Here is a 16,468-nt window from a genome sequence, read left to right on the forward strand (position 1 = left end):
ACCTCACCATATCTTATCAATGAATGATCTTTAAGGTGTATGCTACGTACGGTTCCATATAGATATACTGCAGAATGTAAACTGTGGGAAATACGTTTAGACTTTGCATGAACTTTAAATATGATATCAGAAACATTATTATTTAAAATTAATTGGAATGGCATCGACTTAGTTTTCGAATTATCTGCCCTAAATGTGAAACATCTTATTCTAAAGACAGATAATTCACAACCAAGAATAGCTATATGTGTAAATTATTCTATTTTTCGTGTAGCTGACTTCTTTCTGAGGGATTGTGCAAAATTTCAAAAGTTGGCAATGAGCAGTTAGTTTTTTTTCTTCCTTACTGAAAACTATAGCAATTTCTTTATAGTATGGCCAATTTTAAGAAAGAAATATCATAATTGTTACTCAATACTTTCCATGAAAAACATTCTTTGTTTTTAACTGTGACATTGAATGTCAATGCAAATAAATAGTAGTTTTTATACATCTGTATGATAAAATGTTCATAGTAATGGCTATATTAGAACTTAAAGGTTGATTGATAATTGTAGAGGGGGGGGGGGTGTTTTTGGTTTGTTATTTTTTTGTGTTTTTTTTTTTTTTTTTTTTTTTTTTGTGTTTTTTTATGTTTAAGATTAGTTTGTACATGTCCCTGCACGATGAATACCCCATCAAATGTTTACGTAGTATAAAACAACATTACAACGACCGGGCTAGGAGGGCGTTCTGTCCTGTTGTTACATTCAAATAATGAAATATCACATAAACAGTAGGCATCTTTAACACTAGATATCGACAATAACTTGTCCTACTCGCTTAGAAAGACTGCTTTGTTATGGGTCGTTCCCGGCATCTTTTGCGTAGCGTAAGGGGAAGGAACTCCAGACTAGTCATTGATAATCAGGGAATATGTAGTTATTTCCCTTTGGTAAAAGATTCATTATTGACGTTCATTATTAAATGAATTTTTAAAAAAGGCTCTTGATCGAAACATTGCTACCGTTTACTCCAACTTGTACCAGCTAAAAACAAATCTACATTTGAAAATAAAAATGGTATAATTCAGAATTCCATAATTAATTTATCTGCAGTTGCATTCATACGCAATGGTAACATTTAGGATTCAAAACATATAAGCAGGAATATGAATACGACAGTGCCATGGAACCGCAATGTTTCACTTTCTCCCTATTCCATGAAAAGTATGACTTTTGATCACTCTAATTAACGCGTGTCCTAAACGAAAAAAAAAAACAAGGGACAAACCTTAATAAAACGGACTTTGCGGAAGGGATCAGTGGTTGTTAAACTTGTGTATCACAAACAGCTCTCAATAGGTTGGTAGCAATATATATCTAAATGATGAAATCGGAATACGATCCATAGAAAAAAAAGTATAAAGAACTAAAAGTTATACAAATAGTACAATAAACTTTTTTGATTTATTGTTAGAGATCATGCATTTGCTCATTTATAAGTGCTATACAAGTTTGCAGTAGTGCCGAATGTGATGTGTTTACTCGAGCATGATTTACAACTTTACATGTGGATTAATTTTTTCCTTGTTGAGATCCTGGAAAATATTTGTGTCTGTTCTACAACCCTTTGGCACTGACAAAAATTAGTGAAAGTACATATAAAGAAGCGCGAAAAACGCCGGCTCGCTTTCTTTTCTGTAGATAAGCATCGTTGTGTTAATATCGAAAGCTCTTCAACTTAGGAAACCAATAAAACTAGTTTTGACAGCTTGCGGGAAAATTTGAGCGCAAAAAGTGCCTTTTCGACGAAGTTGTTATTAACACTGATTAAAACGTTTGAGAAGTGGGTATGTTCTATAAAAGTTTCAAGTTTTAAGTTTATTAAAAGAAATCTAGTAATCTCAGTAATCTATTCTGTAAACACGAATATTTTGCTGCATGTGACCACAGATCTACATCTATTCAACTCCGTGATGTGACATATTTTAATTTCTAAATATTATCGTGTTTATTTATTAGAAATTATATAACCATTGACATGATTGATTAGTCTATACTTCTACAGTGTTACTGCATGTATATAATTTTAAGATAGATCTACGTGACAAAAGCACGTTTATGCATTAGTAAATCTGTACAGTACATGTATATAAGATATTTTAGTAAACTTTTAAGAAGGCGCAGTTACGCAGGTCTATGCACAAATTATGTTAATACTATCTATAAATTTACTGATTTATAGACAAAACCCATTATGATTCATAGCCAAGGGGAAGTCAAAGGCCCGGACCGCGAAGCGGCTATAGACTACATGTGCATCAGGATCCATGCTGTTCGCTTACAAACCCTATAACAAGTAGAGAAACTGATGGCAAACAGCATGGATCCTGATCAGACTGCACGGATGGGCAGGCTGGTCTGGATACATGCTGGTCGCAAACCCATTATGTTGGTTTTGTCGTGACACGGCTTATATCTTTCTTGTCATTGCCAGGTCAAAATGCAAAGGTCGGCCAGAATGAAGAAAGAAATAAAGATGTTATCAGAGTCGCCTCCCTTTGGCATCTCATGCTGGCCAAGTGGAGACAGTATTGATCGCCTTGAAGCAAGTTTGTATATTTTTCAGCTAATTTTCATTGTTCCAGGTCAGTTTATAAGATCTCGAAATTGATACCTTTGGGATTTTTCATGTATCAATATGCTTATCTTGCAAAATATATATACATGTACTTCAATAAAGTGCTCATGATATTGTTTTGTTGTTGGGAGTTACAATAATCAAGTAGACTTTACAAAAACTTGACATGTATACTTTATAAGATGTAAAATTATTCTCCTAAAATCCTTAACATCGAGACTGGCTAGACATGTTATTGAGCATGCACAATATGCATATATTATAAACTAGCTGTTCAGCTGATATTCCTACAGATATAATGTACATAAAAAAGAAGAAATTATTTAAACTTAATAACAATTAAGTAACAGTTTCCGTAGCAGTAAAGTTAAGACTGTAAATTTCACTTAAACTTGATAAATATTCTCTTATAACTAAGTTTGATGCCAATTCAACTATTTTTCACTAAATTTCAGTTACTTTATACATGTAGAATTTGAAATGCGGAAAGTGGGATGTTTTTAACCAGGTTTTCAATTTTGAAAATCCTGGTTATTAGATTGGGGTATGGCGGGCGGATGGGCGGGCAGGCGTCAAACGAAATTGTGTCCGCTCTGTAACTCTTCAACCCTTTGAAGAATTTTGATGAAACTTCAGACAAATGTTTACCACATCAAGATGACGTGCAGAACGCATGTTCCGCATGGCTGGCTCCAAGGTCAAGGTCACAGTGACATTAACATTGGCGTCAAACGAAATTGTGTCCGCTCTGTAACTCTTCAACCCTTTGAAGAATTTTGATGAAACTTCAGACAAATGTTTACCACATCAAGATGACGTGCAGAACGCATGTTCCGCATGGCTGGCTCCAAGGTCAAGGTCACAGTGACATTAACATTGAAAATCCTGTCCGCTCTGTAACTCTTCAACCCTTTGAAGAATTTTGATGAAACTTCAGACAAATGTTTACCACATCAAGATGACGTGCAGAACGCATGTTCCGCATGGCTGGCTCCAAGGTCAAGGTCACAGTGACATTTAACATTGAAAATCCTGTTTACATGATTTTAACTTGATTTGGCAGTCAAAGGTCATATCATCTTTGGAGGTAATTTAAAAAGATATGATATATTATTTCATGTCTACTTTGTAACTTGAAAATTTTAAAAAATTTGAACTTTTTGAAGAATTTTAGAGCAAGCGTATATTTCTATATGATGTTTCAGCAGTTGATGTCTCAATGATTGTACTAAAACATCTATAGAACCCTCTCAAACTTGCTTTCATTTAACTCAAATTGTTGTCTCATTATTAAGTATACTCCTTGCAGACAGTATTGTTAGCCGAAATTTACATCCTACTCATTATCATGTATTCTCATGAATATTATCTTTTCCTTCATGTCATGTTATAATCTTTTGAATATTCATAGCAATCTTCATTCCAAAATTCATACTATAGTATAGAATCAGAACAACATTTTTGAAAACCTGGTTTCGTGGCATTGCCATGTTTCTTGTTAACAATTTACCTGCCTTGATCATTGATATGGGGAATGCTTTGCCATACTATTAGGAAATCAAACATGTTGTGAACTTTCCAAACTTTTCGTCAAACAGTAGTAAGCGTGAATCGTCCAAATTTACAAATGTTAATTGTAATTGGATTTGAGTTACATCTGGAAATGAAGTGTTGCAGTTGACTGTTTACCACTTACGTGAGCGGATTTAGATTTGCCCTTATCTATCAATCACTTTGGCAAGCTGTCCATCTGTCAAACTACAGTTTGCAGTAAGTGTACAGATTTTTGTAATAATTCAGTGGAATGTAGGTGCATCTATGTGTTATGGACACATTTCTAGTTAAGTGCACTCAGTATTAAAACAATTATTTTCATTAGAATAGACAGAGACATTTAATTTTCCTTGGCATGAAAACAATATTTTTCGTTTCATTTCTTTTTCCCCAGTAATTTTAGGTGGTGAAGATACACCGTACAGTGGGGGAGTGTTCAAGTTAGAGATTCAAATACCAGACAGGTATGCTTTTTCAACTTTTTGTTCCAAGTTTTAGAAAAGTCACAAGGGAGCAACTACGGCAGAATGGGCAGAGGTGGCTTGACTTCAAATCACTTGCCCCTAACCACTGTAGTTTTGAATCTTGTCAGTGTTTTAATTACATTCTTATATATGAGGACCTTAAGTCACCTTATGCAACTAGCTTATGGGAAAGTGTCTGTGGTTCAACTCAATTATTCACTTATGCCTGAAATGCTGCATGAAATATTGTGAAGTGAACAAAAAATGTAATTTACACATTAAAAACGGCACTTACAATCCACATTAATTACCAAAACGAGGTCAAAATATTCAAAATTAGTCCTTACTGTTTTTTCACGCAGTAGAAATATTGTGAAAATACTGAAAAATCACTTATTAATGGATCATAACATGTACAATATTACTTGAAACTTGATCTTTTTACTTTTCTTAATATCTCAGTACATTTTTCTTAAGTTTAATTTTCTTGAAATAGTTTAACTCGTCTGGAGGCATACTGCTTGAAATGCAGCTTTTTCTTAATTTTTAGTTTAAAGCATTTGCACCAATTGTCACAATAAAAATGATTTTTTCTTGAAAAAAATAGAGCGAGCAAATTATCTGAAAATGTTGCACACAAGTAACTGGTCCAGATGGTAGACCTTCAAATATAAGAATAATAATATCTGTCATATGTTGCGGTTCCGACCGGAATATCCGTCCCGAGGGGACCCTCCCATGGGCGGGTTCCCGAGGGACGGATATTCCGATCCGAACCGCAAACATATGTTACATATTTTTTCTTGCATATTCTGCCATAATATTTCATATTTAAAATGGTTTACCTCAATATGATATATGTTCATGGAAATTAAAGTCATTTCATCCATAACTATTTTCTAACAATAGCGTATGAACTTACAACTTAAATAACAACGGCGAAATGACGTCATCCTTAGCACATATTTCCCTTCTAAAACGACGTCATTTTAACGCGGTTCATTCATAAAGCGCGCTAAAATGACGTTGTTGTTTGGCACGCGACTCATCTGGCACCCCCCATGCCAGATGAAATTTCCGGCATGGGTAAAACTCACGGAAACGCCAGTCTGATATGCAAGAAAAGTATTTCTAGTACAGCCTTATAGTGTCCTTTTAATTATTATCTAGGGAATTTTCAAGATTTTTGTTTCGCCGAGCTACAGAGTAGTGGCAACATATAGGGATCACTTCTCTGTGGCTGTCCATTTATATTTTCAGATTTATCTCTCTTTGAATTTAGGATTTTCTTTAAGAAATATTGTAACTTCTTTTCATTTTTAAGGTATCTACTTCAAACTTCAAATATATATTTCTTATCATTAGTGATTACACACATGTTGTGTGACAAGGTTCATAACTCTAGCGTGACTGTTTCCCGAAGAATTATTCCCCCTTGAACATGGAATTTATGTTTTTAGCAAATGTTATTTTTTTACTATAACTTAATATTAAGTATACATAAATGATTTTTCTTTCATAGTTTTGTCTTCCTTACTGCGTCCAGTATTTTATAAGTGGAGTCTCACTGTCTGACAAGCTCTTGTCTTGTGTGTTGCCAGATACACAAAAACTTGTCTGGACTACTTCTCAAAAACTAATGGTGCAATTTTATCCAAACTTCACAGGAATGATCAGTATCATGTCTAGTTGTGCAAATCATCGGCTTTTTATGGTTCAGTGTATGTTGTTGGAGTTTATGGCCCTTTAATTATTTATAATTTTGTTAAGTTTGTCAGGACTATTTTTCTTATACCTTTTAATTATGCAATTTCAATGAGACTTTACATATTGATTGGAAGGTCAAGCACTTTGTCATATTACACAGGTTTTCGGCTTGAATGATTTTTTGGCCCAGTTATGGCCCTTGAATGAAAAGGGTGTTAATAAAGTTTGTCATGACTACTCCTCTTATACTATTATTGCAATTTAAATGAAACTTTGCAGGATTGATTGGTAAGCCAAGTACTTGTGCAAAATACACAACTTTTTCGCTTAAATGATTTTCAGCTCAGTTTTGCCCTTGAATAAAAAAGTGTTTTGCTCTGTTAATGATTTTTGGGTCTCCAGCTACACAGTAGCTGACTAGCTGCAGCATGCAATTGGCTTCCATGAGGCAACACATGTCATCACTGAGGGTCTATGTCAAAAAAAGGCCTACATGGACATTCATCTTGTGTTTTTTTTATTTGCAAAGAGATCTCTGTTTGTGGTCTTCCTGTACCCATTTATTGATTTTTTTGTACCTACGAGGGATGTCCGGAAAGTTTATATACTTATTTATTTTTTATTGCATAACAATACATACGTTGTACCAATTTTGTCAGCAAAAATGTACATACCTAGCGATCACATTTATCAAAAATACGGAATTATGACTTACGTTTGTATTTATACAGCATTTTACATACAACATATTTACATCGTCATGGAGCACTTTGACAACGTCAATGGCGTCAATTTAATTTCATGTTTTTCCACTATTCAATTTCTTCCGATTTAAACAGCCATGGAACCTGCCTGGCGTATACTTTATACGTGCTATGTTCCTTTGCTATTACTTTATGAATTTCATATACTACATTTACAACAAAAAACAAACAACAACAACAAAGGTGTCAGTGGTTCCCATACAGTGTGTGAAATGTCTGTCTTTTCAAGGATTGTTGTAACGCAATCTACGACATTTCGGCCATGCTACTTTTGGTCGTCTGATACGGTTCTTATACAAAATACTGTCATCACCGCTTCTTTATCGTGTTTGACAATTAAACACAAGTTGCCCTTAACAATTTATGGTTGTTTGTGTTTTTCAAGCAAAGATTATAATCATTATTAGTGTTGCTTTGAAGTTAGATAACATAACGTTGCTCCGTCCTTGAATTTGACGTCATTTTTTGCAACACAAAACTAACAAAACTTCATTGCCTATAATCATCGTTAACAAGTTGTTTCTTTGCGTATGATGTCGTAATTTTCACTAAATATCACGCAATAGTACCCTTTGATGTCACAACATTAAAACAAGAGTTTGCGTTAAAATTACAACTTTTAGCCACTTATTCGAGTAGCTATTATCATGAAATCAAAGTGCTCCGTGATTCGTTGATCATGTTGCCATGGTGATTGGCGATTTGTGAATACAACTTTTATCATGTTTTTAATTTCAAAATTTGTAGCAGAATAAATAATTAAGCAAAATATTTAATCATCATATTAATATGACTGCTGATAATAATTTTATAGCCTTGTCTACGAACTTTCCGGACAGCCCTCGTATTTATAGATTTACATGTAATTTTCAGGTATCCATTTGAGCCACCAAAAGTGAGGTTTGTTACCCCAATATATCATCCTAATGTAGATACAGGCGGACGGATTTGTCTTGATACACTAAAAATGCCACCCAAGGTATGTTTGTATATACTTTTTAGCTCGACTATTCGATAAGAATAAGTAGAGCTATTGCAGTCACCCGAGCGTAGGTGTCGGCGTAACCACTTATGTTAAAGTTTTTGTAATACCTCAAATATTTTCAAAGTCCATTGACATATGGCTTTGAAACTTTGCACACTTGTTTACTATTAAACCCCAACCTGTAGACAGGAGGAGTAAAAGTATCAAGCATTTTGACATAATTATGCCCCTTTTTTTACTTAGAATTTATGTTAAAGTTTTTTGCAATACCTCAAATATTTTCAAAGTCCATTGATATATGGCTTTTAAACTTTGCACACTTGTTCACCATCATGACCGCAACCTGTAGACAGGAGAAGGTAACTGTATCAAGCACTTTGACAGAATTATGCCCCTTTTTCAACTTAGAATTTACATTTAGGTTTGCATACCACCACAGATATTTTCATATTCTATTGAAAAAAGTTGAAATTTCATACTCTTCTTTGAGAGCATAATAAGACTCTCTCTAAGGCCTATAACTGTAACATGGATTTAAAGAAAATTTGTGTCCTTTTGTTATTAACTCAGAAAATTTTACATTATCAAGGCTCTTTTACTATCAAGCACTAAGAATAGTCAAGCCTTGCTGTCCTACCGACAGCTCTTGTTCTTCTTTTTCTTTTCGGGACCCAAAAACAAGGATGACCCCATTTATTCTCCCCGTCTAAATGATCAGTATGGGTCGGGGAACCATTTCATACCGACCTTACAAAATCACTTGCATATACAGTACATAATATGCAACAGGTTTAATTTTACAATAATTCATGAAAAACTACAACAATTCTTTTCCTACATTCTTTTCAATTGATATGCGACTACAGACAATTTATTTGACTTTCCATTTTTTCAAAATATCTTTTTCTTTGCAATATTTTTTGCAGTAAATCTGGTTAACATGTTAAAAGGAATTTCTATAAAGAGATTCGCAGTACATACCAAAAAAAATAAATCAAATTTTGATTTACCTAAGATTTACCAAAAAATCTATGGTTTGTAAATTGTTTCCACAAAGCAATGATATATGCAGTCAGTAATTTTTTTACCTTTAATTTACAGTCAAATAAATGCTGTTTCCCTTAGCCCAAAATAGGTATATTTTCCCCTAAAAATGCTTATATTTTTCCCAAAAGGTCAGTGGACATTCTTCACCATGTTCATGACTTAACAGCAGCTGACTTATATCAGCTAGAAGACAGAAAGCTATCCCTATAGATAGTCTCTGCTATGAACCATGCATGCTAAATTGCATTGAAATTAAAAATATTATAAAATGTGTGTAAATTCTATTCTCAGTTGTTGGAATTTGATTTCCCCTTTTTAGCTCACCTGTCCTGAGCTTGCTCAGGGTGAGCTTTTAGGATCGTTGAATGTCCGTCGTCTGTCGTCTGTCCACACTTGTTTGTTAACACTTTAGCGGTCACATTTTTGCCTCAATTATCGTTAAACTTTGTCAGGATGCTTATCTAGGTGATAGCTCGGATGAGTTCGAACATGGGTGAAAAACTATGTCACAGGAGCTAAACATAGAAAAATCTTGTTAACAGTCTAGTGGTCACATTTTTGCCTCAATCATCATCAAACTTGGTCAGGATGTTTGCCTAGCTGATAGGTTGGATGAGTTCGAACATGGGTCATCCCAGATGAAAAACTAGGTCACCGGAGCTAAAAATAAATAAACCTTGTTAACACTCTAGTTGCTACTGTTTTGATCCAAGTATCCTGGAAATTGGTCGGAAAGTTTGTTTTGATGATTTCTAGGTCAAGTTAGAATATGGGTCACCTGGGTAAAAAACTAGGTCACACTGCTCAAATATGGATAATCCTTGTTAACACTCTAGTGGTCACATTTTTGACTCACCCTGGGTAATTGTTCATATGATTTTGATGGGTCAGGTGAACGATCTACGGCCATCATGGCCCTCTTGTTTGATTTATGGCTCTTTTACCCCTTCAGAAAGTTACAGGTTGTTTTGAAAATTTAAAAAAAAGATCACTGGCAGTTAAGGCCCCAACGATTACACATTTAAACGGATTCGTTTCGATTTTCATTCATAAACGTTTACAATATTGTTTACCGTTTAATCGAATAATGACCATATTGTATTACAAAATTTTTTAATCATTGCCTGAAATCATAGATATTATCAATTCTAGTGGTTTATTCCAAAGTAAACAAACGGAAAATGGGTGTTTACAACCCTCCACACAGCATTACCGTGCAAAATTGCTTGTGACATAATACATTTTTGGTAAAAAATAGGGTTACAATGCAAAAAATGTGTGCTGACTCAATCGTGATGAGCCTTGCACATTCTTTATTTGTACATGTATTAAAAATAGAAAGAAAGAATCATTTGGCGACTCAAATACATGGTGTGTATAGTACATAGAGGTACCACCGTTTAAACGGTATCATTTCGGTTCTTAGCAGTCGTGTAAACGTTTACAAAAAATTGTAAATGTGGGAGCCTTACTGGCAGTAAATAAATGCATTTATAAGCTTCATACAAGAATATTATAATTAAAGATTTTGATAGGAACTTTATTTCACAAACAATTCTATATTATTATCACAGTAACTTTAAAGCCAGATTAACATCACTTTATATAACTGTAAAATTTTCCTTCATACAGGGAGCGTGGAAGCCATGTTTAAATATCAGCACGGTCCTGACGTCTGTACAGCTTCTGATGGCAGAACCCAACCCTGAAGATCCCCTCATGACCGATATTGTATGTAATAATTTTTTTACCTTTTTAATGTATCGGTGCAAACCCGTCTTCATAAATAAAGGGACACAACTGAGGCTTTGGGACTGTAATTTTATTTTATTTTTTCAAGTTTTGTGTACCAGTAACTTGTGTGCAAACTTTCAAATCATTTGCTCACTCTAGTTTTTTCCTGAATAATGCTTTTAATTGTACAAATTCATTGAAAAGAATTTTAATTCTTTTCAATCAAATGGACTAAGAATTGCATTTTTTAAAAATTCAATTTAATATTGAGTATATTTTTTTTATAGCTTGCAACTTTTTTTCCATTTTAAGAGTCCCAGTTGATCTATGTTAGAATATAAAATTTAATGTTTTTAGTCTTTTGGACCTCAGTGGAGCTCCTTTAATTTAAAAATATGACAAGAGGTTGATGATTTTATAAACATAGCTCTTATTATTATCAATTAAGGTTAAAACATGGGCCACACTTTTTTTTCTCAATTTTGTACCATCTTATTAGTCCTTCTTATTAACCCTTTCAATACTGATAATGACTCATGTTTACCACCAGTGAAAAGCCACGTCTTTAATTTATGATTTAACTGTCTGATAAAACTTAATTTTGTTTACTTTTCATGAGCATTTGATCTTAACACTGCTGAATTTCTTAAGTTGACTTTTCCAGCTTCCATTTTTGGAACTGTCTATTATTAGTTTTAGGGACATCCAAGTTGAAAATTTGATTAAAGTCAGCCAACAGCATAGAGCCTGGTCAGTATGCACTGATATACAGGCTGTGGCCTTGCTCTTTTCTGGTGGCAACCACGAACCACTTTCGGTGCCAGTAGTTTAAGGGTTAAGACACACTGGCAGGGCGACCTTTCAGTTTAACTGCAGCAAGAAGACCACAGATCGGCCATGCAATATTTCAGGCAGAAATAGGCATCTAGGTAGAAACACGGACCTTCAGTATAGTGAAATAATCCACAGTTCCTTGAATTAAAACTCACAGTGATGTCAGAAGGATAGTGATTTAAAGTGAGAGACTTTCACAACTATACCCCACTGAGGCCCCACCTAAAGATGTTGAAACATGAGAATTTTTTTTAAAGAGTATTAAGTAGAGGTGTGTAAAATTTGTAAATGTAAACTTTTTATTTTCAGTCAAATGAATTTAAACACAATAGAGCTCTGTTCGAATTGAATGCAAAGAAGTGGACAGAAAAACATGCTAAACAGGTAAATCATAAAGATTTTATGTGGAAATGTTTTATTTTTCTTTTGTGAAAAACTCTTGTTTCTTCTCTAGTGAGAAACTTACGTTCTTCTTTTGTGAGAATATCATGTTACTTTACTTGCCAGGAAATTGTCAGCAAGCTTTTGCAGGTAGGTTGTTTTACCTAGGGATCATTGGTCCAATACTAAGACACACACATTGTAAGCACTTTCATTTGATTCTAAAAAAATGAAAACTGCTTTTTTTGTGAACATTGCAATCAACTCTTCAAAACATAAGTCACATATGTGTATTTGATGAGAAAGCTAGCTGTGCCATGATTGATTGATTGATTGATCATATTTGAGTCACCAAAATAAAATGTATGTTTCAAAGAAAAAAATGAGCTATGAAGAATGCTTGCTGCATCATAATTGTGCAAAAGCTTTACTATTGCCCATTTTTAATACATTTTAAGTGTTATTAACATAAAACTTGGATTATTTTTTACTGATCTGATGACAAAGTGCAGTTGCTAGACAATGTGCATACTTCTGAAAGCTACAGTTTTGGAGTTATGCCCCTTTTTAACATAAGTGTTTTAATATTATGAGTGTTTTAACGCTATGACAAGTTTTACATTATGAGTGTTTTAATGCTATGACAAGTTTTACATTATGAGTGTTTTAACCCTATGACAAGTTTTACATTATGAGGGTTTTAACCCTATGACAAGTTTTACATTATGAGGGTTTTAATGCTATGACAAGTTTTACATTATGAGGGTTTTAACGCTATGACAAGTTTTACATTATGAGGGTTTTAACCCTATGACAAGTTTTACATTATGAGGGTTTTAACGCTATAACAAGTTTTACATTATGAGGGTTTTAACGCTATGACAAGTTTTACATTATGAGGGTTTTAACGCTATGACAAGTTTTACATTATGAGGGTTTTAACGCTATGACAAGTTTTACATTATGAGTGTTTTAACGGTATGACAAGTTTTACATTATGAGTGTTTTAACCCTATGACAAGTTTTACATTATGAGGGTTTTAATGCTATGACAAGTTTTACATTATGAGAGTTTTAACGCTATGACAAGTTTTACATTATGAGGGTTTTAACCCTATGACAAGTTTTACATTATGAGTGTTTTAATGCTATGACAAGTTTTACATTATGAGTGTTTTTAACGGTATGACAAGTTTTACATTATGAGTGTTTTAACCCTATGACAAGTTTTACATTATGAGGGTTTTAACGCTATGACAAGTTTTACATTATGAGGGTTTTAACGCTATGACAAGTTTTACATTATGAGTGTTTTAACGGTATGACAAGTTTTACATTATGAGTGTTTTAACGCTATGACAAGTTTTAGGTTATGAGTGTTTTAACCCTATGACAAGTTTTACGTTATGAGGGTTTTAACCCTATGACAAGTTTTACGTTATGAGGGTTTTAACGCTATGACAAGTTTTACATTATGAGGGTTTTAACGCTATGACAAGTTTTACGTTATGAGGGTTTTAACGCTATGACAAGTTTTACGTTATGAGGGTTTTAACGCTATGACAAGTTTTACGTTATGAGTGTTTTAACGCTATGACAAGTTTTACGTTATGAGTGTTTTAACGCTATGACAAGTTTTACGTTATGAGTGTTTTAACGCTATGACAAGTTTTACGTTATGAGGGTTTTAACGCTATGACAAGTTTTACGTTATGAGTGTTTTAACGCTATGACAAGTTTTACGTTATGAGGGTTTTAACGCTATGACAAGTTTTACGTTATGAGGGTTTTAACGCTATGACAAGTTTTACGTTATGAGGGTTTTAACGCTATGACAAGTTTTACGTTATGAGGGTTTTAACGCTATGACAAGTTTTACATTATGAGGGTTTTAACGCTATGACAAGTTTTACGTTATGAGGGTTTTAACGCTATGACAAGTTTTACGTTATGAGGGTTTTAACGCTATGACAAGTTTTACGTTATGAGGGTTTTAACGCTATGACAAGTTTTACGTTATGAGGGTTTTAACGCTATGACAAGTTTTACGTTATGAGTGTTTTAACGCTATGACAAGTTTTACATTATGAGGGTTTTAACCCTATGACAAGTTCTACATTATGAGGGTTTTAACGCTATGACAAGTTTTACATTATGAGGGTTTTAATGCTATGACAAGTTTTACAATTATTACGAGTGTTTATACAATATGAGTAGTTTATCACAATGAGTGTTTAAAACATCATGAGTTATTTATGTTAGTTAATGAGTGTTAAAATAGTGTACGTATTTCACCATTTATGATTTTTTTAATCAGTAAGAGTGTTAAAGTTTTAGCAATATGAGTGTTTGAACATCACTAGTATCTGAATGTTTCTAGAAAATGTGTTTGTTAATTGTTTTCATCATTTGTTTTTAAATTTGATCTCATGGCTATATTTTACAGGAAGCAACAGACATTGTGGCTGATAACGAGAAAGACGAAAGTGAAAAAAATGAAAGTGATGGAGATAATATTGATAAAGTAAAACAAAACAAAGATACAGTATCTAGTGATCATGCTGATAGGAAAAGGACATTACCTATGGATGATGTGACAAATAAACAGTTGAAGACGTCGTAAAAAAATACAGCGATATGGTTGCCATGGCAACAGTTTGTGAACTTATTTTTTGTATTCATCAACATTTGAAGTCCCTTTTTGTATTCATCAACATTTGAATTCCCATATTCCTCTGAGAATGGAAATTGGAATTCTGAAAATTAATATGTCCGATATTCTGAATTGGACTTAAAATTATGATTTTTTTTTTATTTTGTTCATATATTTGTTGAATATATTAATAGATTGTAATGAAACTTAGCCTTATCATAAAATATGGCATTCTTAAAGAAAGCTCTATGTTTTGAAGTTCAAATCTTTATTTTTTCAGGCATGAAATGTTAAATATTCCAGGCCGTATATTAGATGAGCCGCGTCATGATAAAATCAATGTAATGCGTTTGTGACCAGCATGGATCCTGACCAGCCTGGCATCCGTGCAGTCTGATCAGGATCCATGCTGTTTGCTTACAAACTATTACAAGTAGAGAAACTGATAGCGAACAGCATGGATCCTGTTCAGACTGTGCGGATGCGCAGGCTGGTCTGGATCCATGCTGGTCGCAAACCCACTATGTTGGTTTTGTTGTGACGCGGCTAATATCTTTTTGCTATTTTTTTTTTTTTTAATGAGCAGCTGGATGTCCTTTGTCATTTAAAATTTTTGTCTTGACAGTGATTTTAGATTGGTCATGTGACTTGTTTATGTCATTCTTTTTGTGTGTGGGTGGCATGTCATTTTCGTGACCTGAAAATATCGTATAGAATCAAAAGCTCAGTCATGACCTGAGAATATCTTTGTGGGACCCTTGAATGTCATGCGACATGTGCATGAATGTCATGTGACTTATGCATATCAGTTATCTGGCATTTGTGTGTCAATTTTGTGAGCATTAGCCTAATGTTTTATTTAGACATACAGACCCAAAATATTATATTAGTGGTGGCGTGGCTGAGTGGTTACACGTCTGACTAGTAATCTAAGGATTGCTGACTGCATGGGTTCAAACCCTGTCAGGGGCAAGCCGTTGTTTCCTTGAGCAAGCAAACTTTACATTCATTGCTTAGTACTGGTTGGTTCCAGGAATGGATTCGAGAGTGTTTAAATAAGCTTATAGCTTCCAACACAACCGAACTAAATGAATTTGTATAAACTAAAATATTATATAAAATTAATTTTAATAAAAGTAAAAAAATATATTTTTTTAATTAATTGTGTATAACTTTAATAACAACTTTGTAATGTAATTTATATTCATACATCACAACAGACTGTATATACAAAAACTTACAATAAATGTACATGTATGTATCAAATCTAAATCAGCACAAATGACCCTCAAAATTATATAACCATCAAAAATAGCCTTTGTTTTGAAAAGAAATAAAATAAAAATGACTTAATACCATAAATTGTTTAATATAGAATAAAAAAATTTGCATTTTACGTTCGTATTTGACTTTCTCAATTACTCTTTGGGCAAGTCCATTCTGCTGAAATTGTGTAATTTTCATAATTACAGACTTGCCCTCTTTAAATTTGGAACTGCCCAAATCAATTTAAACAGTATTTTATTTATTTACGTGATATATTGGAGATAAATTGTATGGATTGAATAGAAATATTTACAAACTTAAGATATTTCAATAATATTTAAACAATCAAATATCGAGATTTTGGCTGTGTGGTTAAGGTTGCTGACTTCAGAACACTTGTCCCTCACCACTGTGGGTTTGAATCCCGACCAGGACCTTAAATTCTTTCATGTGAAGA

At 33.5% G+C, this 16,468-nt stretch overlaps 1 protein-coding gene across 2 annotated transcripts; it reads left to right on the plus strand.

Annotated features, from left to right (window-relative positions):
- Positions 1-1,689: 1,689 nt before the first annotated feature.
- Positions 1,690-15,087, plus strand: LOC132754072 (ubiquitin-conjugating enzyme E2 T-like). 2 transcript variants are annotated; one of them, XM_060744661.1, is made up of 7 exons: positions 1,690-1,827; positions 2,479-2,593; positions 4,571-4,640; positions 7,985-8,090; positions 10,776-10,874; positions 12,021-12,095; positions 14,539-15,087. In XM_060744661.1, exons 2-7 carry the CDS (start codon positions 2,485-2,487, stop codon positions 14,713-14,715), a joined length of 636 nt encoding a protein of 211 aa, XP_060600644.1. In that variant the 5' UTR covers positions 1,690-1,827; positions 2,479-2,484; the 3' UTR covers positions 14,716-15,087. The 2 variants fall into 2 exon arrangements, with proteins under 2 accessions (XP_060600644.1, XP_060600645.1); XM_060744662.1 differs by having other exon boundaries at positions 1,793-1,831.
- Positions 15,088-16,468: the final 1,381 nt, after the last annotated feature.

This window comes from Ruditapes philippinarum, unplaced genomic scaffold, assembly GCF_026571515.1.
Source record: "Ruditapes philippinarum isolate M1 unplaced genomic scaffold, ASM2657151v2 ctg1718_1_1_1_1, whole genome shotgun sequence".
Lineage (NCBI taxonomy): Eukaryota > Metazoa > Mollusca > Bivalvia > Venerida > Veneridae > Ruditapes > Ruditapes philippinarum.